A 26,621-nucleotide genomic window follows, 5' to 3' on the forward strand; every position below is an offset into this window, starting at 1 on the left:
GTTGGCGACATGTTTGGGAAAGCCAGCTTAGATCCAAGTGGCATGACCGACCATACATGGCGTATTAAATCCGTGGCTTTTGATCGTCCAGAAAGCTGCCTGTAATCAACTACTTGGCAAAAAAAGCACCCGTTGATGTTTATCTGACCACTGCGTTTCACGTTATTGGTGAACATCAGGACTAACAGATGCTAGAGTTAGAGTAAAAAAAAAAAAATGATTACCAGATTTCCCTTGTCGCAGCGCATTTGTCTACAAAGAATATTAAAAGACCACCCAAAACCTTAAGCTCAGTTCTACCAAGAAGTATTATTTTCTGGAAAATAATCAGCACCAAGTAAAAATGGATTAATGTAGTATACAAGACAAATTCTTCTTGGATAAAAGTAGCAAAATATTACTAAAATTTAGACTTTTGTTACCAAGTAACATTGCTGGTCCTTATTTTCAATGTGATAAAACTTTGCCCACCCAAAATCAGGTTAAATAGACAGTAGGAAATTAGCAACCCGAATGTAGACACTGATCAATTAGGTCTTGGTTCCTCTATTTTATTTGTATCTTGAATAACGGTTGGTTCTTATTGACGAGCTAAACTTTACTTTCCCAATCACTTTTGCGCTCCCGTAATTGTCCGAGTCGGTATTCATTGATTGGGTGCGAGCATTGCAGATCTCCAGACACGACGGCCTAATTATGGATGCGCTAATGGTCATGCGGGGTTAATTGTGATGAATGAGCTGCTTTTAATAGCGATGGCAACAAACACTTATTTTCCTTCACAATAACATGTTGTGCATCCGTAAACTCACAAACCGGCGATCGAAATAAACTCAAGTGCCTCATAAAACTATGTTACAGATGATTTATGTCCATAGAAATGTCATTAGTTCAAGGAAAAGGGCAATTTGGAATAAAATGCAGAACTATCACTCCCAATGATGCAGCCATTTTGCTTGTCAGGAGCAGGCAAACAGTGTAATAACAATAATGAAGACGGGAAGACATAGAAATATAATGAGCAGAGTGGTAGAAAGGGCAGCAGTTTTGGAATCTGGGATAATATATAAATTATGCAATCTGGTAATAAACTTTGATTTTGACCTATTGCCATCAATGCATGAACACATACATGAATTATGATTTTTGTTCCTCAAAAATGGTTTTATTGCATCCCTATAGTCTCAAAGTTTGCAGTAAATAATGTTGCCTGCACAATTTTTCCAATGGGCAAAAAAAACCTGAAATGATTGAGGGATGTATTTTGGGGGTGAAAATGTATTATTTGAATAGTAGTAAATGAAGAGAATTTTAAAAGATTGGTTTTCTTTAAAAAAGCCATGTGTAATATTAAGATATTTTAAAAAAAGGATGAAAATAAGTGCGTATTTTGTCCTGGTTATTTTTTTTTTGTAAGGTTTTATTGATCTCTCATAACCTCACATAGCGTAACTATTTCACTGCAAGGGTTAATGACAGTATGGAATTTATCAACAGCAAAAATAGCTGTTTGCGCCTATCAACATCTCTCAAAGTATCATGTCAATGTCACCACAGCAACTTTGCAAACACAGCAGTACACTACATGTACACATTATAATTCTACTGACCTTTCCATTTCCTAACCATACCATCTCACATATTATTTCCTCCATTTCTCGCCCATTATACCTTAGCGAACCAAGCCCAACATAGACCACACTCTCGCTGATAAATAGACAATCACGCCAACATGTCCACGACAAAAACTCATTACGAAACACCACATATAAAACCACATCTCGCATTTCCAAGTCGTGTGACCATTTCACTTGTCTCTGCTATACTCCAAATAACAATACTTATTGACAAACAATATTTCTCCACCTTACTTTGAAGCCCATTCCAGAATTGGTGCTTCCACTTAATGAATGAATTTATAATTAAACATGCAGCTCTGCTATTATATTAACCACATTCATCTGTACTTTTAAGTCCTGAGTGTTGGTACTTTTGCCACCTCCTCAAACAGTTGAGTGTTCAGATCTCTAGCTCATTTACATACTGTACATGTGACTGGGTGTAATAATTCGCCAGCGAGCGAGGAAAGCCCCTCGAGCGTGAAACCTTTGGCAAGAAGCACGCCGCCTTTGAAGAGGAACAGCTAACTGTGGTGATTTTCTTCTAATCGTCCCCCCCCCCTACCCTTCCTGTCAAAACCCAACGCCTTTTCTATACTGTACTTGCCGGAGGCCCGACTTGGAAGAAGATGGCTTTTACGGAACGCTGCTAGTAATACCGAAGTGGAAGAGAGAGGTGGGCTCGACGAGGCTAATTCTATTTCAACATGTGGCGGTGTTCCAAATTGATTTACATAGAGCTCAGTGTCCTCTCATTTGAGATTGGCGTACAAAGACTTGACATGAAAAGAGGAAAGTCTTGAGGACTGGAGCACATGACTTGTTTTTTTTTCCATTTGGTCACAAGCATATTTTTTTAAATGTATTTTATGCCAAATTTGACCAAATGGTTGCATTTTCTTTCTCAAATTCTTGTCCTCATTTAGGACACTGACACAAATTCCATATCGACAAAATCACAAGTGTGTCCTATTCATTTTTGTGTGTTTCTCATTCTGAGGGCTGCTATTGGTTCAGGACACGGGATCGAAAGATCTACAAAATCAGATGACTTGGCACTGAATCGTGATCAGTCCCTGTTTATTTATTGGCATTCAGGGTGTAAACCCTTTCAGCACATTCACTCAAGGGCAAGGGATATCGTCACATGAGTAATAAAAAAGGCCAAACCATAAGAAAAACACTCCTTTAGCTCATAAAAACGACTTATCGTCTGGTGACAATACAGTTTTAAGGTCTCCCAGCTTGAAATCTACAAAAAACATACCCACACACCCACCCACACAAACAAGGGGATTTTAAAGAGGGAACAACAAAACCTATGTAGCACCTTAACCTCACAGTTACTGGAACTAAATGGTCAAGATAGAACGACACGGTCCTTTGGAAAAACACTTAAAAACTAGAAATTTATCACCAACATAAAAAACTATAAAGAGAAGACACTTTTTGGTTATTTGTTAATATCAAAGCTCCACAACCAAAAGAAGTGCATTCCATTTAATATACAATCCAAGTTACCGTCCAATCATTTTCATTGCCTATGTTATTATTAAAACTAATATATTATTTTAAGATGATCAACCAGGTCTCCTATCCTTTCATTTTTTGCTTTTACAAGCTGAGAAGTGACAACTGGCGCAAAGTATGGCTACAAGTGCAAACAACGGGATTAAAGACAGTGTTTTATGTATCCCATAAAAGTCCATTTGAGTTTGGACGCTGGCTAATTCCTGTGAAGTTGTGGACGTGACTAAGCCTCTTTTTCAACAGAGGTGATGTGAAGCCCAGCTGGACAAGTACAAGAAGTATTGCTTGGCCAGCCGTTGGTCTTAAAGTGGGAAACAGGAATAAACACGTTTATATATGGACTAAAATTGCACAAATGAGATGAAGTCATATTCCCAAAAATGCCCTTCAAATGGGAGACTTTATAGCTGCACACTTAAATGAAGCTCACTTTGTACTTGAATCCAGATTTATCGTCATCATTCAAGTGTGGTTTTATCTTTAACTTGTAACACAAATCTTATTGCTATTTTAGCTTTTTAACTTGTTTATGATATTCATAACACTTTTTTAGACCCGAGGAATAATTCTGTGAAAGATGAAAAAGTGTTTTTGCATTTTAACTATAAAAAACAAAACAAAAAATAATCACATCATTCATTTAAGGATCATTTAGGACAAAATAGCCATATAAAGTCTACACACCCTTATTAAATGTTAGTTTTTATAATATAAAGTAATGCTCTGAAGAGTTTAAGTTTAAAACAAAAAGTTTTTGCCATTAAAAATGTGACCTAAAACCTTTACAAAACTAAATGTTGCCTGACAAGTTATAATTGGTGATGTGACTGTATTCACAATTAAAAAGTCACACTGAAACACATAATTGCTAAATTTAAATCATGTTAGAGTTGACCCCATGTTTTTTTTTAACCCTGATTAACCCTGATTATTCTTAAAAATATCTCAGGAAAAAGTTTAAAAAATTCAACAACTAACTATTGAAAATGATGACATTTATTTGCATTGAAAACAATGTGCCAGTAAGCACAGAATATCAAAATTGTTATATAAATGAAGAATTCCTAAAGACAAAAATGCATTAACTTCTATACTGCTTTATCGCAGGGGGTGCTGGAGCTTATCACGATCCAGAGAACACTCTGAATTAGTAGCCAGCCAATCACAGGGCAAAGAAATAAATTCCACAGCTATAATATGAATGATTGCGCTTATTCCAAGCCATCAGTTAATCCGTCCCAGACCAGAACAGAAAAAAAAAAGGAAAACATATCTCGCGCCATTAAGCGACAGCCCTAAAAGTTTCCTGGACGCAGCTCGGAGTCTCCCGTAAGATAATAGCGTACAATCTGTCGCTGGCTTGCCCCATTAACTTCCAAAGATGACGGCGATGGAAAGTTAGCACGGTGCTGATGTATCATTTTGACACCACGATGGGGGTGAACGATCTGTCGCCGGAGCTAATGCGGCGGAACACGAGCCGTAATGGCTGCCGGCTTATGAAGAGATGAGGTCAATTATCACATGAGGCGCAGGTAAAATGTCTTCATGACATTAAAATAGCAAATGTCTGGAATATTACAGGGGAAATGTTGGGGCGATAACGTTTTATTGTCAGACCGAGACGGGGAAATGCATTGTGGGAAGCAATCAAGAATTTGTGTTGCTACTAACTTGGGAAAAAGACAATTATTTGGAATGAAATAGCAGACATTTTTGGGATGATTTAACAATATTTTTCATTTAACTTGAATGTCTTTCACCCCCAATGGCTGTTAATACTTAAAAATGTGAACAAATTCACGTTAAAAGCCTGATTTTTGGGTTCAATTCCGATCAAGTGATCTGATCAGGGATGTCCCTACTTGTCAGGGAATTTTTTGTGGGTTTTCTAAGGCTGTTGGGAGTACAAGATGCTTTTCTAGCATCTCTCAAGATTAACAGTATACTGATGACCGCATCCTGTCACATCCTAACTTATGAATGCTCGCCACAAATGCGCGTTATATCATCTAGAGAAATCTCAGTCTGCAGAAAAATGAATATAATCTCTGGTGTGGCTCGCTCGGCGGGATATGTTCCCGTCTCGTGCCGATAAACGACAACGGGGATGATATTATGCACCATCAACGTCTGAAGGCCCGCACTCGGCCGCCTCCAAAACACCGCTGCGGATAATGGATTTTCTTCTCAGCGCCGGCTCTTACGTCGACAGCGAGCAAAATCTCAAGACGTGCTCTGGCGCCTTTGAGAGGACTTTAAAGTGGGCTCAGCCCCCCGTTTGCAGGTTCATATTGGCTGTGATGTGAAAATCACTCCACTCTACTAATGTTCATGTCTTTGAGCTGAGCTTGGATAGCCAGGGTCAATGAAGAAAAGACTAAGAGCTTCAAGGGCGAACTAAATCCATTTTAATGGATTTTTGCCTACACTAAACTGCAGTTAATAGAAGGGAGACATTTAGGCAGCATTTGGTCTTATATTTTCTATCAAATCTGCTATATCTCGTATTTTTCAGATGATATTTCCACAACGTCAAAGGAACTGCACACCCCTGGCGCACCCTTTCCAGTGACCAATCCTTTATTCTTCCTGTTAAACCACAGTGACCGAGGCATCAGCTGTGAGTCATCCATCTCCCTCACGCTGCCTTCACCATCCGCTCTGGTCCAGATGTGTCCTGTGATATCACTTTATTAGTGGGGGGGGGGGGGGGGGGGGGGGGCTACCGAGAACAGGTGGTCTGTGACCTTGGAGCATCTTAAATGACGGCTGGGTCTACGCGACAGAACAGATGACGAAGGCGTTTGATGCCTGTGGCAATTATGGTTGCCGAGTCAGAATGGGTGATCATGCGATGAATAATCTGAGGTCGATTTGGATGATGTGGATGAATGTGTATTCCTCAATTAAACATGGCAGAAATGTGCAGGACAATCACCAAAGTCAATTTTTTTTGCATATTTTCTTTTAATTTTGATGATTTTGATCATTCTATTGAATGATTTTGTTTTATTGAAGTCATATGTTTTTAAATAAATGGTGATTTGCTCTAGTTTATTAATTCCATCAATCAGCTAAACGATTAGGACCATTTTCGTAAATTTGGCAGATCAGTGATTGGTTGGACATTTTTCTTTTTTGTAACATGTGATGTCATCAAAATTCTACAGCATAGAGAAATAATTGTTGATTAGACGATTATTCAACGAACAAAATAATCATTATTGGCCACCCTGTTAAAATTAGCTCACTACATTTAGGATGGAAATGCAAACGACAGATGAACCCGTCATGTTAAAAGATGAAAAACGTTTGAGGTGAATATGATTTTCTCCACTTCAAACACAAAACTAAAAGTGCCATTATCAGCCCTCTCCATCCTACTCTGCCCGTATGCTTTACTCCAAAATGCATTTCTACTCTGAGCACAATGCTCAATGCAATATGTTGGTACTCCAACCAGCTTTGTGTAAAAAAGAGAGAGAAAAAAACCCTCACTTCCCAATGACAACATTTCCTTTCATTCTTCTGCGGCAGGAAAGAAAAGAGGAAAAGGCCTTTTTGAAACACATGGCAACAACATCATTATGTTCCTGACAAAAATCCCCATAGCAACAACCTCTCTGAGCTTTCAAAGGGAAAAAAGATGCACACAGTCTGAAAATACTAGACAAAAATTCTCTTTTTTTACTCGTTCTTTGCCAATATCTGCGACTTATTTAAATTACCTCAAACAGTTTTGAATCTGGATCCCATAGAAGTCCCACAAACACTAAAAAAAGGATATTGCGATGTTCCTTGTTGTCATCTTCAGTTTCTCATCTATCCATAGACAGCTTTTCCTTATCTCTCTCACTGTTGCTTCCCAGATTTACCCGAATGCACGCCAGGCAACCTCACAAAGCCAACATTCCAGGATTTTTGTGCACCTAAACGCCTTTTGTTTATCTGGCAAAGCCTTCGAATTCTCTGCGATTATTGCTACACATGCCAAGTCATATTTGTTTGCCTGTCGAAAAGTCCGACTGTAGCGCACAAAAGCCTGTCACGGAACTGCGACTCAACCACCAAGGCCGACCAATCAGCTTTAGACTCTCCAGGCTAAACGCTCCATTTGTGAACCCTGTCCGAAAAACCACAAACTATAATTGGGAATAAAAGTATGATCGCACCACTCCCTTCTAACGAGAATCGCCATCCAAAACAAGGCATGAGTCAGCGATGGCATCATCCTTAAGAGTCTTTAACTCTCCCTTGACATGAAACCTGGCCTTCCCCTCCCCTTCACCCCCTCCTCTTTCTGTGTTTATATGTGCATCACCATATTTATGAACTCCACATGATCCCCGCCCCTCTCTTTGCAGTCTACTGTTATTCTCGGCGGTCCGGAGGGGAGTGATGAGAACACGGAGTCGGCAAACCGAAGAGCAAGAGCAAGAGAGAGAGAACTCGCTTGTCCTCAAGAGTTTCTCTCTCCTCTCCTGCCTTTCATCTAATTTTTTTTTGGGGGCTTCGCAGAAAGTGAACTTTTGAAAAGGGCAAAACCTCGAGGGGATATATTATTTTCTCTAGTCCTCCTGATTCATATGACTTCTCCATTCTTTCTGTTTGTGATTAAAGATATATGTATGTTTTCTGTCCATGTTGACCACTAAAAAAAGCTCAAACTTACTCATTTTTCTCCAGCAAGAGCACCAGTCGTTCGCCTTCAGCACGAATCAGCAACCGTAGTGACGTCGGATAACCCTAGAGGAAGAAAAAGACAAAAAAAATGAGGATGACGGCTATGAAGGTGGCAATTTTATCTTTAGCCAAAATGTCCGACTTCACCTCTGGTTGACACGCGCTGAGCAAAGCAGGATATGAAGTGAGGCACAATGGACGTGGAGGAAGCGGAAGACAGCTTCCGTATTATTTACTTCTGACAAGGATGGACAAAAGTATTGGGACAGGAAATGAAAAGGAAGGATGTCGGCAAGCACGTCGTGGGACAACTGCGCTGTAGTCAAGTAGTGCGCTCGTTTCAGATAAGGAAATCATTAGCTGCTTAATTGGAAAAAAGGGTCACCTTCTTCTCTCTTAAAATGCATCAGCAGTGGTTTAAACTATCTGATGTAATTAAAAACCCAATGGACAATCACTAGGGTTGGGCCTTAAGTTGAGTCTCCTATAGAAGCCGAGCTAGGCTTTCCAAGAGTGGCTGATAACTGTAAGTAATTAACAGTCAGACCTGCCCTTAATTCAAAGACAGATACTTTAGTGAGGAAGACAAGACAAAAAATGCTTAAAAAACATTTAAACGAATCATAAAGAGCATCAAAATTGAATGTGAAGCTTTTTTTGAATAAAATTTTGTAGAACTTTAAAAAGTTGGTGTGAATTAAACACATTAAAATACAAAATATGGATAAATATCATTGTTTTTAGTATTTTATTTTGTTAAAAAGAAGTTTTCATTCAAATATCTGAAATGTTGTAGCAACAAAATTGTATCAAATTGCCCTGCATTTTTAATGTTTTACATTATTTTGGGAACTAGTGAGAGACTGCTGAGAGGCCATATTTTTGAGCTTAGTTTTAAATAATAACCTGAGAATTATAACACAAAGAAAAAAAAAAAGAAAAGAAGAATTACTGACAGAGGCACGCCGTCTTTGAATAAAGCAGCTGTCAAAATTGAGTGATGACTCACAAAAGCTTTTTCTATCAACTTGAAACGCTTTAAATGGATCCACATGTTTCCATAAAAGAAGGCTTCCTTCATTAAAATTCAAACCCGCGTTGAATTGTTGTTTATTTGTGGCGCAGCAGTGTGACTCAAACAAATTCTGTGGGTTTGAGGGGATAAAATAAAAAAGAAAAACTCAGTGGAAACCCTCTTCCAAGCGGATTTGTTGGCATTCAACAAATAAGAAAGGAGTTCGTTTCTCTTTCCTTGATTTACCATTTGTCAAAATGACCTAGCAAATACATACCCATGAGTCCAGTTGGCTGAGGGGTCTGCTACGGTGACCCGTAAGCAACAGAGGTACGGTGGTCTCGTAGCGTTCCGCTCGAGTGGGCCGCTCCTTAGCCGAGACGCTTCCTATTAAACACAACAACATCACATGACCTCCATGTGAGTGATGACTTCACATTGAGACAAAAATCCAATGCATCATAATACAAATTTGTTTAAAGTGGCAGGATGAATAATCACATTAAGACGCTTATGGCCATTTATAACAATAAATGTGTTCATTAACTGGACATGATGCACACAAACGTCAACAAAGGTCTGATTATCGGATGTCTCCTTAAAGATTATTATGGATGAGGACTATTCGCAGTCACCATGCGTTTAAAGGGAAGCGAGAACTGCGATTTAGATGGAAGATATAATTGAAGATTGATTACTAGGGGTGAATTCAATTCATACTAAGAGGTGGGTTGACTTGATCAATATAAATATCTCAAATAAGAGATCTTTTCCATCTGAATTAAACCCCAGAAAGGGGCTCAAATAGTGAAATAGTGGTGTGCATCTTCATCTCACAGTTTGTGTGTTCTCCCTGGGCTTGCGTGGGTATTCTCTGGGTCCAGGCTCCTCCCATATCCCAAAAAACATGCATGGTAGGCTGGGTGAACACCCTAAAATGCCCTTAGGCAAAGCATCTGCAGGCAAATGTGGTAAATATCAAGCAAAGGGGTGCACCCAGAGTTCAGCAGTATTTGCCTCCTCTATTCATTTGTAGCTAGTTTTCCTATCTTTTTTTTTCTGAAGTCTCAACAACATTTCTATTATCTTGATATGGTGCCAATGAGCAAGTATTAATCCGTATAACAAGCGCCGCGACATTAAAATGGGATTTGATGTTCTGAATTGTGGGCTTGGAACAGGATGAGCGTGACTCGAATAAATGTTGCGGTTTGGAGGCTAATTAAAAAAGAAGGGGTAATAAAATGAAAAGTCATGGAGGCTACTTAATGAAATGTCATTTGTGTTACTTTCTGGGATTGATTCATCGAATTGCAGTGGGACTATGTTCTTGAAGTTGTGTGATTTGTATAAATCTAGAGTGCTTTCCCAATGAAGATCATGATTGGTCGCCAACCAATCACGCCACACAGTTGAGATTCAAACTTTAACAATCAGAAGTGTGAGGCAGAAGAGCAAACTACTAAACCCCAAACGCTGCCCCAGATATGTCCTAATTCCACTATTATATACACGGAATAGTGCAATACTAATTATAGCTCAAAATATTTCCATGCCTTATTTTGATTCAGTACAAAGTCAATCAGTCTCCTTTCATCTAGGAATAGAGAAATAGGAAAATAATGGAATTTTTCATATGATAATCAGGACATCCCTGGTATATATAGATATAGTTATACATTTTTTTAATAAATATTTATACATATTTTCACAGGAAGGATTGACTAGAATTCAGTTGAATGCAGTTGATGCGACACATTTGCATATATATTATCTCCTAACACTTCAATGCTTTACAATGACAAATCAAAAACATGGTTTGCCTACCCAATAGATTGACATTTTTTGAAAATATCTTAGTGTTAAAATATTGGAACATCACAAATAAACTTACTGATGAAAGCCAGCTTACTCACCAATTCACAACCAGTCAATAGAAACAAAACAAAACAAAACTAATCAATTAAAAAGCACCAATAAACAACCAAAAGTTTTACCAAAAGGGATGTTTTTTTCCCTTTTGTATTAATTGTAAACAAAAGACTAAAACATATTAGGAGAGTATCCAAATAACATCCAATTACTATCTCATAGGGGAAACAAACACAAATAATCGAAAGAAAAACTATAAAAACCTCACCTCTGATTAAATCTTCAAGTCAAACCATCCTTTTCATCAAATAAACTAATCTACAAGTACCACAAAAAAATGTGTACAACCACCACCGAGCCAAAATATTTCCCTTCCTTCATTTTCATCTTAAAACTCTTTCCTATTCTATTTTGTATTTCCCCAAATGGTACCAATCAAGGCAATAAATGGTATAATGAGAAATTGCTAACAAGTAATACGACCTTAAAATTTGCTCATCACAATAGGTGGTTTTATCCAAAAACCCTGTCATGTCTCCCACAGATTTTGGCCTGATGTGTGGGAGATTAGAGGATTAGCAGGAATTTATTATATATGTTGGGTCACCTCCCAGTCAGTGCTGAAGGGTTGAACACCTCCCAATGTCATGGTTTGTTCTTTAAAACCAAACTCTGTATTTCTTCAAGTAAATATGATATTTTAGTGTTAAAGACAGCTATCTACGACAGGACTGGACATATTTTGCTGTCAATGGCAGTACACAGAAAAGTATTGTGGACAGAAATAATAAAAAGGGAAATGCTTCAGGCGAGGAAAGTGTTTTTTCCTCTTATTTTCTAAAGTACATTAGAGTGCCAATTGCATGTATGTATGCACTGTGTACAAATCAGATATCTGGCTTGCTGTATCTTGCATGTATGTGTGTGTGTGTTCCAGCTCAACACAAGTTCACTAATGAACCGATTGAATGAATTATTGAATAATGTGAACCGGGAAATATGTTGGATAGTCACCAAAGGACCAAAAACATTCAATTTTGCAGATGATTCAGAATGTAAACCGGGACCAGAGACAAATTTGATGAATAAATGAATAGGATTATTCTGCATTGTAAAGCAAATGTCAACAGGAAAATATGTATTTACACTTTTTATGCTGCAACAGAGCAAAAAAAAAAATCTCAATGTCAATATCCACTATTAAAACATGAATATATGGCCTTTATAGTGAGGTCGGCCATAAATTTGATTTCTTAAAAACGTGTAAATTGGGCTCTGCGGCTAAAAGTACATTCTCTCCTGCAATATTTTACAGTAATGACTGGTTTGGTGCACTTCGGGCTTGGCTTGTTAAAAAAAACAGGACACATGCATGTAATTGCATCTTTATCCATAGATTGAAATTTCTCATTAAGTAGTTTTTATGCAATCCTACCGACACACAAACAAAAATCCAACCCCCCTTGGACAGAGGTAATTACATACTTAATGGGAATCGGTAAGCACTTCTGGCACCTGTCGAAAGCAGATCGAGGACGTATAAGCATACGACCTTCTGTCAAACATTGCGGGGGAGGAACTGTCGTCCATTTTCCAGATGCATGAGTACTCACGACAAGTAAAAAAAAAAAAAAAGGAATGTAATGCCCACCAAGGCTGACATCTGTAACATCAACAAGGGAGAGAGACGTTAAAAAGCACTGACAATTGAGATGACCGACGATGCCTTGCAGAAGAAGACGACAAATCAATGCCGTCCTGTCCTCAAAATGTCAAGTCATGAGGCAACCTTTGAAAGAAAAGACACTACGAGGTCATTTCCTAAATAGCCTTAGCAGATCCCACTTGTTTTAACTGCAATGGCAGCCATTCATCAATAAGATATGTATACTGTTACTAGGTGGGCTGTGCTCCCGTGAGAGTGGGGGTCTCAATCTCGTTTCCACCACTTGGCTGGACCGATAAAAACGTGCTAATCTTTCTAATGAACGCCGTCTGATACTACTGCGCCGCTGCCGGGACCGGATGAGATCCACAAATCAGGTCATTTAGTCGTATCGCTAATTATTTATTGAGTTTTCTTGGCTCAAAAAAGGGGGATCCGACTCCCCCCTCCTAGATGAGTGGTTGATACGTATGAATTTGACACTTGAAATGATTTGCCATTTCTTTGTTTGTTTTTTTACTGTCACTGCCAAAGTTTGTCAGCTCGTAAAACTTGATTTAAACAAATGTTTTTTTCCGGGCCCAGTATTGAATGTTGGAGGACTCTTAATTCTACAAACACAGCTTGGGATGATGAGGCGGGGAGTTTTTTTGGGGGGGTGATACTTACTTATCTTGATTTAATCAGCAAGGATACTGACAGTTTCATGGCTTGTACATTACTGCAGAAAGTCTTAGGTCACTAAGATTTTGTTGTTTCAGCATGGCTGTAATGATTATAAATACATTGAATTTTAGTGAGTATACAAAATGCCTCTTTCCAAGGCTTTCGTATTTATGCAGATGTAGTTTGAAGTTGTAGGTTTTTCTCTCCAACTTTCTTTCAGAAGCTTTTTCCATTGAGGCATCCCAACATGGTCCACGTTCTGATGTTTTCTTCACTACATGTTGGGCATTTGGCCATGTTTGGGCTACTTAACTGCTAAACTGCACTCGGCCTGGATTTGAGCTCAAATCGGTCAGCTGGTGGCAGAAAACCAACGTTGGATTTAGTCACAAATCGGACGTTCTAGTCTGGCAAGTACATGGTCACAAACCATTGATTTGCATCGGTGTGTAAATACATTTTTTACAGGTTTGTGGATAGGGATAATCTAATGAAAAAGTGGGTAAAATCAACTTCCCTCCAGATCTTGCATTTGGATCTCATTAGTACCTAATGTTGTGGCTTAGGTGGAAATTGGAAGGAAGCCACCACAAACAATCCACGGAGGCGGCAGCGTCGATATCCCACTGATATCAAAGAGAAGCCCTGTGTTGCCCTACTTCACTTTTCACTATTTTTACGACTCGCTGCATTATTACTTGGCCGAGTGAAAGTTTTAATAATTCCACTGAGATGATGGTGATGATGGTGATGATGATGAGAGAGTTGTAAACATCTGGACAGTGTTCTAGATTATATTGGAATATAATAGAAATGCATTTCAAAGATCAACAGGCTTCCAAAATAAAAGACATTCAAATGCACTGGAAGCAGTCGGTCAAGCTGCCAACTTGTCTACATCAAAATTGATTGGACATCCATCACTGGCAGTGGAAGCCGACGAAAAACATTTTTGTTTTTTAAATTCAAAACAGGGCAAAATTTCACAGCTTGAACATGCAAATAGAATGACATCATTATTTCACTGTAAATATACATTTTTTGATATTTTGTTCAGTATTGTGCAATGAAATATTCATAATTCCTATATAAAAAGAAAAATCCATGGCTCAATTCAGGTAAAATTTGCAATACATTTTAGTTTACACATAGATATTAATCTGGTTTACACATATCCAGCATTATATACATCAAGTGGATATTTATGTACTATAAATATTGCTTTGGCAGCCCAAATATTGAATGAAAACTTAATAAACAGGTAAGGTACGCTGCCTTCACTTACCCCCAAGAGTGTTGTAAATTGGGCTGTCAGTTTGGGCGACAACCGAGGTTAGGCACCAGATGACAAGCAAGACAAGAAAGCCAGATTTCTTCCTCCGCCACCAGATTCTCATGGTGGAAAGCAAATGCAAACGCTCCACCGATGACTCGTAGCCAACACCAAAGCGTTACCGGGGAACCGATTGAACTGGAAAGTGGAATCGTGGAGATTTCTTGCAGGAGCCAGACTCCCAAACTTAAGCTGTCACCAAGAAGCGGACGGAAAAGTTTTCCTGACTCCGCAAGAATGACACTCTCAAGTCTGCTGCTGTGGAAACATGTGTTCGCTTCGTGTTTCCGAGTGGGAGTGTTGTTCGATCGCAGAGGACATGACAGCTGCAACCGCAGCTGCAGCGAAGGAGAACGCTGACTGAAGCCGGCGAGGGGAGTAGTCAAGCGGATGAATCGTCGCCAGCCCACAAACAGGCAGACCTCACTAAGCCATGTGCGCTCAACAGTCTGCTGGGTCCTAGCGTCTTCTCAATCCATTCTATGTTCTTGTATTAAGCTGATACATTTATTGCCTGATCAAAAAAAAAAATAGACTCTTGCAAAATTAAGATAAAATATCACAAATCAGTAGAATCAAATGTTGAATCTGATTCATAAAGGCAAATAAATAATACTATTAAAAGGGATAGAAAACCTATATTCCAAAAAAAGGCCACAGTGGGTGCAGGTTTTCATTCCTACCCATAAAGAGGATAACTTTTCACCAATCTGGTGTAATACAAGTGCAATCAATGCATTGCTTTCTGCAGAAATCTCATTGGTTAAACTGTTTGTGTTGGATTTGTTGGAACAAAAACCTGCACCCACATGGGCCCTTGAGGACCGATTTTCCCACCACGGAAATAAGGGATGTGGTTTTGTCTTTTTGGGATACATGCAGCATCTGGTGTTGCATTAATATGATAAAGTATGAATGCATTTTGCTTGCTTCTCCCTACTGCCTTATGAACATGTTTCAAACTTTATTAAATAATAATGTCCATTGCATGTGCATGTCTTTTTTCATTTTATTTGAAAATGTGCTCCAATTCCCCATGAGAGCCTGAGCAAGTACCTCACGTTCTTAGAATAGTTATAAAGGTCCAATCATGCTATTGTCTTGGTTCTGAAAGCCCAAAAGAGGACAACTCTGTCCTATCATCATTCTGCTAAGGTTCCAAGCTAATATGCATTATAAACTTCAATAGCTGTCAAAAGCAGTGAACACATTTCATTTAAAATAACAAAAACAAACAAAAAGATACAACAGACTATTCATAATTTGGGCACATAATACTTCTACTTGGCAGTAAAAACAACCATTTTCAGATATTGCTATAAACCCATCATCTAATTTCTCTGTATGCAGCCTTTTAAAGCAAATGTTTTGATGCTCCTCCTTTATTGCTCGTAAACTTGAAAAGCCACAGATGTGCACACGGGTGCCATATCTGCCTACCGACTCCGTAAATCTGCCTTGCATCGCTTAGGCTGACTTCGAATGAGTTTAACGCGACTGTATACTTTGCGTGTGGTAAATAGAGTTGACATTAATGAAGGCCCGGGAAGCGAGAGGGTTGGCAGAGGGGGAGGACGGCAGCATGATACGGCTTCGGAGAGGACAGATGCGCCGACGATAACGCGTGGCTGATAACGAGCAAACACTTTGCAATCAGCGGCTCTGCGTGACTGTAATGGTCCATGCGAGATGAGCCCCCCACTTGGGGCCGGGCCAAAGAGCGAGGGATCCAGTCAAGAGGCCTCAGATGACAGCATCCACACGGTGATGATGATGATAAGGACCAGAATGCAAGAAGGAAGCTGCATCTTGGCAGGACTTCTCTTCTAGTACGACTGGGTGTCAAGTATATGTGTGCTCATTATCCAAAAGCAGGCGACATGGCGTCAATTCCCCCCCGCCGTGATGCCCTCTCGCCGCTTTAACATCAGCCGTGTTAGAGCATGCTGCGCTGACGTGATGCTGAGCGCCCGAGGTCGCAATCAATCGCAAGCCGGAGAGAAAACACCACTGCCTTGTAATGATACTCACCAAACTTGTCGTATTTGGACACCAAGACCTTGAAACTATATGGTAGCTCTTTCCGAATTGGAGAATAGAGTCTACCATGTATGTTTTGGTGATTTGGGAGGAAACTGTAATACCTAGAGAAAACCCATGGAAGCCTGGGGAAAACATGCAAACTCAGCATAGTGAGGAACCAATTGGAATCGAACCCTTGACACCAGAACTGTGCACCAATTGTGCACCAATCACTCACCCACCGTGCTGCAATTGGTGCATATTTGACATTTTTAAAAATCCTATCAAATGATGTCATAATAAGTAGAAAAAGTTGACTGGCGACCAGTCCAGGGTTCTGATAAGCTCCAGCACCCTGCCCCTTAGTATCATTTCAATAGGACTCACAAAGGATAGGTTAGGAAAAGAAAGCCTGAAAGATGCCATGTCAGGTTGTCTGCCAGTATATCCCCATGTATTTTTTTTGTCAAAATAGTGCTTGTCAGCAAAACCTCAATTGCTTCTAACTAGTATATAAATGCAGTCTAAACAGTCAGAAGAGCTTAGTGTACGGTGGTGTTACTATGTCGAGGCACGTGTCAATGTTATTCCTCCCCAGGCTGCGATTAAATGTCAGATGGTGGTCTCCTCTCTCCTGTTACAATGTCATCTCTCCAGCTATGACAAAAGGTCTCTTTTAGCAAACGCTCCCAGTCTCCTGAGTTCTATTAGCTTAGAATTCCTGCATTCCAGATGGAGAGCTTGCACAAGGGAAGGTCTTGGGTTGGAAAAAAAATGTCAGACTCGCCCAGTCATAGTTTCTATTAACATCTACTTTAGCATTGACACAGATGCTTTATTATATTTTTTTTTGCTGAGAGAGCTCAATTTTACATCGAGTCAATATTTTGACTCAAAATCTTCAAGGCTTATTTCCTGTTCCTAATGTAATATGCTAATGCAATTCAAATCACCCAATCTGAATGATAAATTAAGGGTTTTATCATTACGTTATCATCAGTAGGAAACTGCAGAAATACATTTTTAATGATCCAGTCAACCTCCCATTAAATTTACAGGATTTTTGTTATATTTTAGGGACATATTTGACAAACTAAACCAAGCAGGACTCAATAATATGAGGAAAACTGATTGTATGAATACAATAGCAAACCCAAGTATTTGCTTTTCCTGCACAGGCATCCCCTTCATCTTTGCAAGATGTGGTCCAAATATCTCTGGCAAAGAATAAAAGCAGCATTACTGATACATTTCCTCCACACACCCAAAAAACAATATCATCACCAAAGAATATCATAATCTCCTTTGAGGAGCTGCTCGGCATCGGAACGGCTAAATTGCTTTTTCACTCCATTGGTGTGTGTATGTGTTTCTGCAGCTCAGGTAGCTGCAATCCCTTGACTTTGCTATCTGACGGCTGCCAGCTCATTTTTTAAAACACCCCTCCTAAGCCCCCACTGCTGAGAGCAAACCTGACTTTATCGACGGAGTGCCAATCTCGCTGGAGTTGAGCCTTGGTAATAAGTTTATTTGAGAGTTGCTGAGGTCATGCCACCTAAAAAAAAAACCCAAAATACTTTAAAAAGTGTAAAAACAAGATTTGGCCAAGTTATTTTAGGAGATATTTTGGCAAAAAAAATTATTTAATTGTTATTTTAAAACTGATTTAAACCTGAGTATTGTGGCTCAAAATATTTTTAGATGGTGATTAAATAGCCTTAATATTTGTCCAAGGAAATTCTAAATCTCGATGCCATTGACTTACAATTCAGATATTGGTAGTTAACTTTAAAATATATCCATGGCCAGAATTAATTATTCATGTATTGACTGGATGTTTCAATTCATTGAGGGTGTGTTAGTAATTAGACAACAAATGATTTACAAGCCTGGAATTTGAGGATAGCACAGAGAGAATTAGATTTTAGCAGTCAAACAGCGTCCTCTGCTGCATAAAAATCTATAACATACTGTACTAGCCTTAACAAAACCTGTTTTCACTTTCACCAAAAGAGGGCAATTTCATACATTTACTTAAATCTTGAGTAAATGCTAAATAAATGCTTAAAATCATTCTAAGGATACATATTATTACTATGACAAGGGCTCAAATTACTCATATACTTTCTATAAATCATATGCAGAAAAAAACTTAACCTGAAAAGTATTTGTAGAAACCACATCCACATTTAAAGTACATTTAAATTCCTGGGAGTACTTTAGCTTGTGAGATTCTTACTAGATTGCAATAAATCTACAGTATACAACAAAATAAGATAGATAGATGAAGTCTGTATGATAATAAATGATGTATTTAAAAATATATATATACAAAATGAAATAAACCAGTACACACACATGCACATATAGGCCGACTCTCACACACTATGTACATTAGATTTACCCTATAAAATACTATTAAATGTCCTTGGGTCCCCTTTAAAAGCCATGCCATAAATCAAAGTTATTATCACTTTTCTAATTATGATGATATAGAACTTCCATATAACAGTATTAAAAAGGTATTCACCTTTTTAAAGAGGTCAACTCAAAGTCTGTTGGCATGGGATGAAGCTTTCCTCCCCCCTGGATCTTTTTTAACCTCCGGCATCATGTAGTACATCCCATAAACACACATGCGATTAGGGAATACTGCATCCCGGGGACTTATCTGGTGAACAGGTCTTGTGCACGAGACTCCCTTTTCACTCCTTTACATGCCGTTGGCAATGTGCTGGCAGATCCTGTCAGTGAGATAGTGTCACCTTTGAAAAAGTTACAATGCTTTGCCAGAATCTGATTAGAAGGGAGTGGAGTGGGGGGGATTGGAAAGGAGGGAGAGAGAGGGGGGCTTTTTCTGCAGATAAGCAACATGAAAAGGAGTAGATAAGGTGCTTGGACTGTGGCTCATCTCTTTCGTCAAAATGGCCAGACATCTAACATGGTCTGTGAGGGTGTTTTTTTCTAAAAATATTATTTTTTTGCAAAATATTATCTTTATGCACTAAACATGGATGGAAAATGTAACAGAATTTGAATTATACATTAGGTCAGGGGTCAGGAACCTTTTTGAGGAAGAGAGACATAAACAATTCATATTTTTAAACAATATTCCTTGGGAGTCATGCTAAGAATTTCTAAAGGAAAAATACATGAAAATGTGTATTTTTATTAATCATTGCACCACTTTGAAAATAAAAAAGTGTGTGCATTCTTTTGAGAACGTTTTTAGATGTTGTTATGCATGCAGAAGGGTCTAATGAAGAAAATTTAGGATTAAAAAGGCATTACAACGTTTTTGTTTGAAAAGATTTTTGGAGAAAAATGAAAATACAATTTGGAGGATGACCTTTGACACTAAAAATAAACGTAATAGGAATTTTGTCTTGTTGTGGTATTGTGGATGACAGTTTGCTAAATAAACCTAAGACAAGTCTATATGCATGTGTAATGCATTTAAATCCCGTTGTGTAATCATACTAAAAGAAAAATCACACTATAATCATTATTAAAAAGCTCTGAGGGACAGATACTATCAATCGGAAAATCCCATGTGATGAAAATGTGATTAAAATTCAGAGACACAAGGGAAAATTCTGATGAGATAAAAAAAAATAACCACACTCTATTTGTATAAGACTCCCATATCGGATCTCATTATGTACATCCCGATAACATTTTTTGATTTATGATGTATTTTCAGCCCATAGATAAAACTGCACTGCACAATAACTGCCAGCAGAGAGCAAAATTGGATAAATGCCAGATGAGGAATCCCATTGTCTAATAATAAAGGAGCCAACTCATTGAGCTTTGAAGTAGAAATGAACCCGTCCACACATTTAACCGTAATAAATTCCTCTTCAGTGAGTTTTAACGGCCTTCTTATCGTGTTTTCACAAGAGGTCCCAACCTCTAAAGTGTGTTATCTGTGCGTAACAAGTGTAAAAAAATGTGTAATAAAAAGACAAATGAATACGTCCCGGGTCATCGCTTACCACCGATCCGGCCCGCTGCACGTTTTGCGTGGGTTCGGTTTCCCTCCTCTTCGTCCTCCACACTTAGATGGGTTGATGAAGTATGGCCTGGAGAGCTCCAGGGCCTCCTGGGATAGAAGAAGGGAGGTGAGAGGAGAACATACCCAGTGAGCTACTCGCTTATTGCTGGGAAGAAGTTCAGCAGCTCTTTGACACTAATCCTGAAGGAAGATGGAGATGGAAAAAAAAAAGAGGGGAGCATCTTGGCGGGTTCAACGTGCTGGGAACATAATCTATTCTTTAACCTTGATAAATCCTCTCGTCGGCCTTGTAATGGTGAGGAAGTGTTGGCGTTATGCTCTGCTTTAGAGGGGATGAGGGCAACTGGGAGAGAATCGCCATCCTTGGGAATCCTCCTTGAGCTGAAAGATCGGATGGATGATGAAAGAGGGAAAAAATCATTAGATGATTGTTATGTTACAATATGAGCATGCTATGGCCCTAGGTCTCAAATATACACATATACATACATATATGTGTATATATATGTATATTTGAAGAGAGATGACTGGTATAATGTGGGTAATAAGTAAAAGTTGTATTTTTTTGGATAATTTAACATCTAAAAGTGTTCCACTTTGTAACTTTTGTGATTAAAAATGTCAGTTTAGTAAAACTACAAGGTCAGGAAAAATTAGGTCTGAAAAGCATCATTTTTGTCAGTCTTAGGTGAGCTTAGAAGAGGTTATAAATGAAGAAAACTGCTGATTGGTTAGGATATTCTCATTTCTGGTAAAATATATAGTATATTTGCCTGCGTGGGATTTTTCTGGCTTGTCTAAATTGTTCTTTGCTATGAGTGTGATTGGCTGTTTCACTCATTGTACTCTGCAATTGGTTGCCAACCAATTCAGAGTGTACCCTGCACCAATTCTTAACTGGGATAGGCTACAGCACCCCCCACAACGCTACTATGAGAGTTGAAACCCTGGGTAAGGCCTCCTGAATATTAGTTTCCATGTAAAACAGACAATATTCCATTCCACGTCCTTTTGTAAGACCTTCAGCTGGTTATTTTGTCCTCTCTAAAGTTCCTTTTTTAGCTGAGGAAAAGGAACACATTTGGTTGAATGACATTATTTAAAAAGGGCAAGAAGCCATCTTTGATGTCCCGGTTACAATCAGAACATTAGTGCTGGCAGTAAATATTTTGACCATTCTCTTGTTATATCTGAAGTTTATGGTGCGTATAAAGGAGAAAAAGACGCCAACAAATGACCACCGGCGGCAGCTCATAAAGTGAAAAAAAGCCCAAGGCGACATGACTGTGGTTTATGAATAATGCAAAAGATGACGGTGCATCTATCCTGCTCGTGTAATTTCCATTCTTGCCGCTTTTATGGGACATCTCAGCTGAATTCACATGGAGGACTGAGACGCCCAAGGCTGCCACGTTGTTCTCTGAGTGTTTTTTCCATGCTGACATCCCAAAACGAGTCCCGTTGCAAAATGCCGAGGCGCATTTGGAAGTGTCAAAGTGGGAAAATGGGGCTATAAATAATGACACAGATGATGGCATGCTGCCATGAACTGTCACACGGCAGCTGTGACTTCTTCTTCTTCTTCTCTATGGCGTGTCAAATGACGATGTTTTTTCTTACTACTTTGCAAGGACATTAGACATTTATGAAGTTATTGTGATGTGCTTAACTGGCTGAAATTGACATCAAAAGAAGTCCAAGTCATTTGAAATGAATACAATTCTCATCCATTGACAACAACATCCCAAATGAGAGTTTAGTTCAAGTGGATTGGAAGCCTAATGCCGTCAATTCTAGCAAATTCGTATAATAGTTGCCATAGAGCAGAAATGGGCAAACTGCGGTCTGCGGGCCACATCTGGGCCGCTAAGCTTTTTAATCCGGCCCGCCGAGGTTGTCCAAATGCATTAGCTCTGTCCAATCTTATTTGTTTTTCATGTTTTACAGCCCCTCTATCTTTTTTTAAATGACATTTTAATATTTCTTAATACATTCCTTTTTACTTGACTTTGAACTTTATACTTTTTACTTTAATGATGAGTATGTCAATACTTTAGTCCTTTTTTCTGTTTACGTTTCATATGTACTGTTAACGGATGCACTTTTTTATATGTATCGTATCTTGTGCTGACCCCGCCTGTCAAATTTTTAAAGTCAATGTGCCCTCCCGGGCCAAAAAGTTTACCCACCCCTGCCATAGAGATTCGGAAAATAACTTACCTGCCCGTTGCTCGCCATCCGTTACGACCTCAACGACCTCCAGGACCTCCTTTTGCGTTGGGTGACTAGAGCCAAACAAACACTGTGGACTCATCCTAAAATTTGATCCCCGTCCTTCTGTCTAGAGACCCACTAGGGATGCCTAAAATAGCTCATCAAGACAACACAAGAGAGATGGTGCACCTCGCCGGCACCGAACGGCGGTCCAGAAGGAGGACGACCGCAGAGACGTCTGAATGATTGAGCCATCTATCATGCGCCGGCCGGCCGGCCGGCCGGCCGGCTCTGCCCCTACACAATGTGAAGCGTCCAATTCCCCCGAGCGATCAGTGACGATCTATCAGCGGCTGAGTGGGCTTGTCCGCCCTCGTTAGGTATCATGATTGCGGAATGCCAAACTCTCGTAGTGTCCAATCCAAAACTGAATCGTGTGGAATTTCAGATTTGTTCTGGACAAAGTAGTGGAGTTGCTGAGTCATGTTTTTTTTACTGTCACTGCAGGAAATTTTTGCTAAGGGTTTTCAGACTGCACAAAAAGGATTGCAGTCAAATCTCAAAGTATTTTAACAGCAAGATAAACTTGAACATATACCCATTTTAGTCTATTTTATGGGGGGTTTGTAAGGTCATCTTGAAGGGCAGTTCAGTGTTTGACAGTATGTTAATATCTAATATTTAATACAAAGGAAAAAAGGGACACATTTATATTTTAGATGGAAAGTTTCTTAGTTTGAAGCAGATATGATCTCATTGATATTTTGGTTCTATTTTATGTTAAAAACTGCATTTTCTTCAATCAGAATATGTCAGTTTATATAAAAATGGAGGGGAAATCCAATATAAAGCAAAGAAGACCAAACTACTCATGAAAGAAATGTCATATTTTGTATCTATGACTAAAAAAGACATTTTTCTTAACGCAGCGATACCGACACCTGGTCATTATCCCTTACAGTTTATTGATCTGGCTGTTGCCATGGTAACATGTTTTGAAATAAAATCACGTACTGAAATGACAGCTGCAAATAAAAAGAAGACACTAGACTCTTCCTCCAGCGGCGAGAAGTCAAACCTTAAACAGCCGCACGTTTGATTTATTCCGGTCTGAGCCGCTTTTGACAGCATACTGATTCCTCACTATTTCTTATTTGAAGGGCCTCTAAGATTCTTTATCGTTTGAGTTTAAAACACATTTTTTCACCATTGTGTTTATCTACACACTCTCCAAAAAAAGGACTTTAGAGGAGAACGGTTGAACTGAATCCAAATTGACTATAATGCCAAATATGCCCATTAAAAAACAGCCTAAAAAACGTGTCTAACTCATTTTTTCATTGTGAGTTAGTATAAAAATGGCCTAAATAACCCTTGAATACATATACACATACAGTAAATAATATGTACCATCAATATAAGCCTACGAGTAAAAAAAAAAAAAGTGATATTTATACAATGCAAGCATATTTTCCATGAATTCCTATGGACTATTCTGCAGTAACTTCCCAGTTCACGTAACCTTGCAAGTAATGAGGCGGGGAAATGTTTACCTCATTGATGTGAGCTGTCGATAAGCTTCCGGCTTCAGAAACCATCCCAGTTTCTTCTACTCCTGGCGGGAGTTTGCGCAACTTGAGAGAATGTGGCAGGTCTCCACAGTGAAAAACAATCACGCTCACCAGTTCATCATTTATGAATATAAGCGTCTCATTATCACCTTCAGCAATCCTTGCTTTCATTCCAATGGTGCAGTCAGTCATGTTGCAGTCTTCCACCTAGCAAGAAGACTCCATTCGAGATCATCTCAACTTTTCCTGAGTGCTTAACTCCCAGCCTTGCACATTCTTGGTTAGTAGTCCTTTACATTGAATAATGACCTATAGGATATTGAGACAGATGCTAGTTCAGATATGTTTATCTGTACACATTATTTAAAGCGTTTGTGTCAAAAGCTAAATCAATTTTTCCCTGACAAGCTTAAGTCGCAGCTTTCCAATGCATCCTTAAATATTATTGAACTACCTGCAAAAAGGAAACAAGAATTAAATACAGCTTTATGCTTTTTTTAAACCAGCGATCTGGACCTTTTTCACAGAGAGAGCCATAAACAATTCATATTTTCCAAATTAAATTCCTTGAGAGCAAAATGTAGAATTTAAAAGTAAAAATACATGAAAATGCGTGCTTTTTTGAGTCATCTCACCACTTTTAAAGCACAAAAAGTCTCTTTTGCCAACAGTGTTACGCTATGAGTATATATCTAATGGAAAAAAAGTGCCTAGTGTGCAATTGGCATCAATCAAACGAGCCACATACGGCTCCTGAGCCATAGATTCCCTATCCCTGTTTAAGCCCATCAATAACTCCGATAAAAACATTTTACGTTTAACATGGCCTTCTCCCACCAAGCAATAGAAAGACAATACGTTATTGTGCTTGTTGGGATGTGCTACGATTGGACAAACCAAGCGTGGACGGATTGATGAGCTCGTGCCAACAAATAACAAGCATCAGCAAGAGGGGGAAAACTAGAATGGATAGAATGAATGTTGTGGCTGGCTTACCCTCTGGTAAAATATTGATTAGGGCCACTGCGCGGCACAGTGCCACTGGAGCCATCGTTAGCACAACAGATACCCTTAGTGTCAAGCGTCACTTTATCGTGCTGCCATCCTACCGAAAATGTGGCGGGAGACTAAATAAATGAAATACCAGGAGGTCCATTCTTATCAAGTTACCTTGGCATTTATGTATGCTGAAAAAATAGAAAGTATTTCTAGGGAGACGAGTCCACTTGGAGAGGTTTACTTTATTTTAGGTTTATTTTCATTGGAAACTTGGTAAATAATCGTGAATTTGTAATTAGAGAGGTAAATTTGGTTGTTTTTGTACGAAATATACTGTAAATTACAAAAAAAAAACCTTTATGGTACAAAAACAGAATATTATTGCAAATACAACTGATTTTAAACAATTATAGGTTGATATTTTTAAAACTAAAGTTTTTCTCCAGGTTATTTTGGCATCAAATTTACAAATTTACACAAAAATATGCATATTATATACATTATCAAGCTAATTCGTTTCTCACTATCATCTTATAACAAACGGTTATTCTGCCCTTTTTCCCCTTTAACCCACTAACCTATTTATATACTTACTTATGATTATTATTATATTTATTTCTCCCATTGACAGAGGCCCGTGATGAGAATCCCTAGAGTACATCGATCATAAATATTCCACCAAATTTATTGATTTAACTTGCTCAACCGCACTATTATAAATTCCCTCGCGTCAATCATCCTAGCATAGAACATAAAAACCCCAATTTACAGATTAAGACGGTGCAAACAATGACCGGCCATGCCACAAACCGTGGCTCGATGCCGTTTGACAGACTCCATCAAGATTGTCGGGGGAAGCGCTCGGGGGTCAAAAGGTCGCTCGGCAAAGGAAAGGTGGCGCCAGATGACAAACGCGTCTGGAGGGCCGGCGTGTGATAAATGATTACATCGCGCCGAGCGAGTCAACGGCGGAGTGATGGCGAGACGCGGCCCGACGTGACACCTCAATGGCCTCGTGGTGATCGATGGCTTTTTTTCGCTGGCAGCTCTATCTTTACAGGAAGTACGCCAAACGCCTTTTTGATGGAGCGCCTGTTTGTTATGCATTTGCTGACCTCTTCTGAGGCATTCCTGCCTGTTGGCATTTTCTTATGCAAACAATTAGCCAAGCGACATCCCCTTAAATAGGATACACGATAGGTAAACGGAAGTAGCGTCAACCTGAATTTATCATCGTTTTATGTTAGACATGCAAATTAGTTGCCGGGCGGATAGGAATGCATCACCAGAGGAGCCCATGTGACATTTAACGCTCACGTTCGTTCGTATTGGCCGACCAGCAGTCGGTCCGTTCCCTCAACTGGGCAAGCGTGACGGTCCTGGCAGCCACTTGGACGTGGCGGCCATCTG

General features: G+C 39.1%; 1 protein-coding gene and 1 long non-coding RNA gene across 2 annotated transcripts in view; both read right to left on the reverse strand.

Annotated features, from left to right (window-relative positions):
* The window catches only part of adam12b (ADAM metallopeptidase domain 12b), a gene marked incomplete at its 5' end in the record, with an annotated part of 33,953 nt that extends 19,184 nt beyond the window's left edge, over window positions 1-14,769 (reverse strand). Inside the window, 6 exon segments of the mRNA XM_077730112.1 lie at window positions 7,825-7,898; window positions 9,128-9,237; window positions 14,340-14,456; window positions 14,459-14,549; window positions 14,552-14,614; window positions 14,617-14,769. Of these exon segments, the coding sequence (XP_077586238.1) occupies window positions 7,825-7,898; window positions 9,128-9,237; window positions 14,340-14,456; window positions 14,459-14,549; window positions 14,552-14,614; window positions 14,617-14,769 (608 nt within the window).
* Window positions 14,770-20,443: 5,674 nt separating this feature from the next.
* Window positions 20,444-22,790, reverse strand: LOC144205072 (uncharacterized). The gene is made up of 3 exons (XR_013328001.1): window positions 22,648-22,790; window positions 20,692-20,808; window positions 20,444-20,514 (listed from the first exon to the last, which is right to left on the reverse strand). It is a non-coding gene; the product is annotated as an uncharacterized LOC144205072 (long non-coding RNA).
* Window positions 22,791-26,621: the final 3,831 nt, after the last annotated feature.

This window comes from Stigmatopora nigra, chromosome 12, assembly GCF_051989575.1.
Source record: "Stigmatopora nigra isolate UIUO_SnigA chromosome 12, RoL_Snig_1.1, whole genome shotgun sequence".
Classification (NCBI taxonomy): Eukaryota; Metazoa; Chordata; class Actinopteri; order Syngnathiformes; family Syngnathidae; genus Stigmatopora; species Stigmatopora nigra.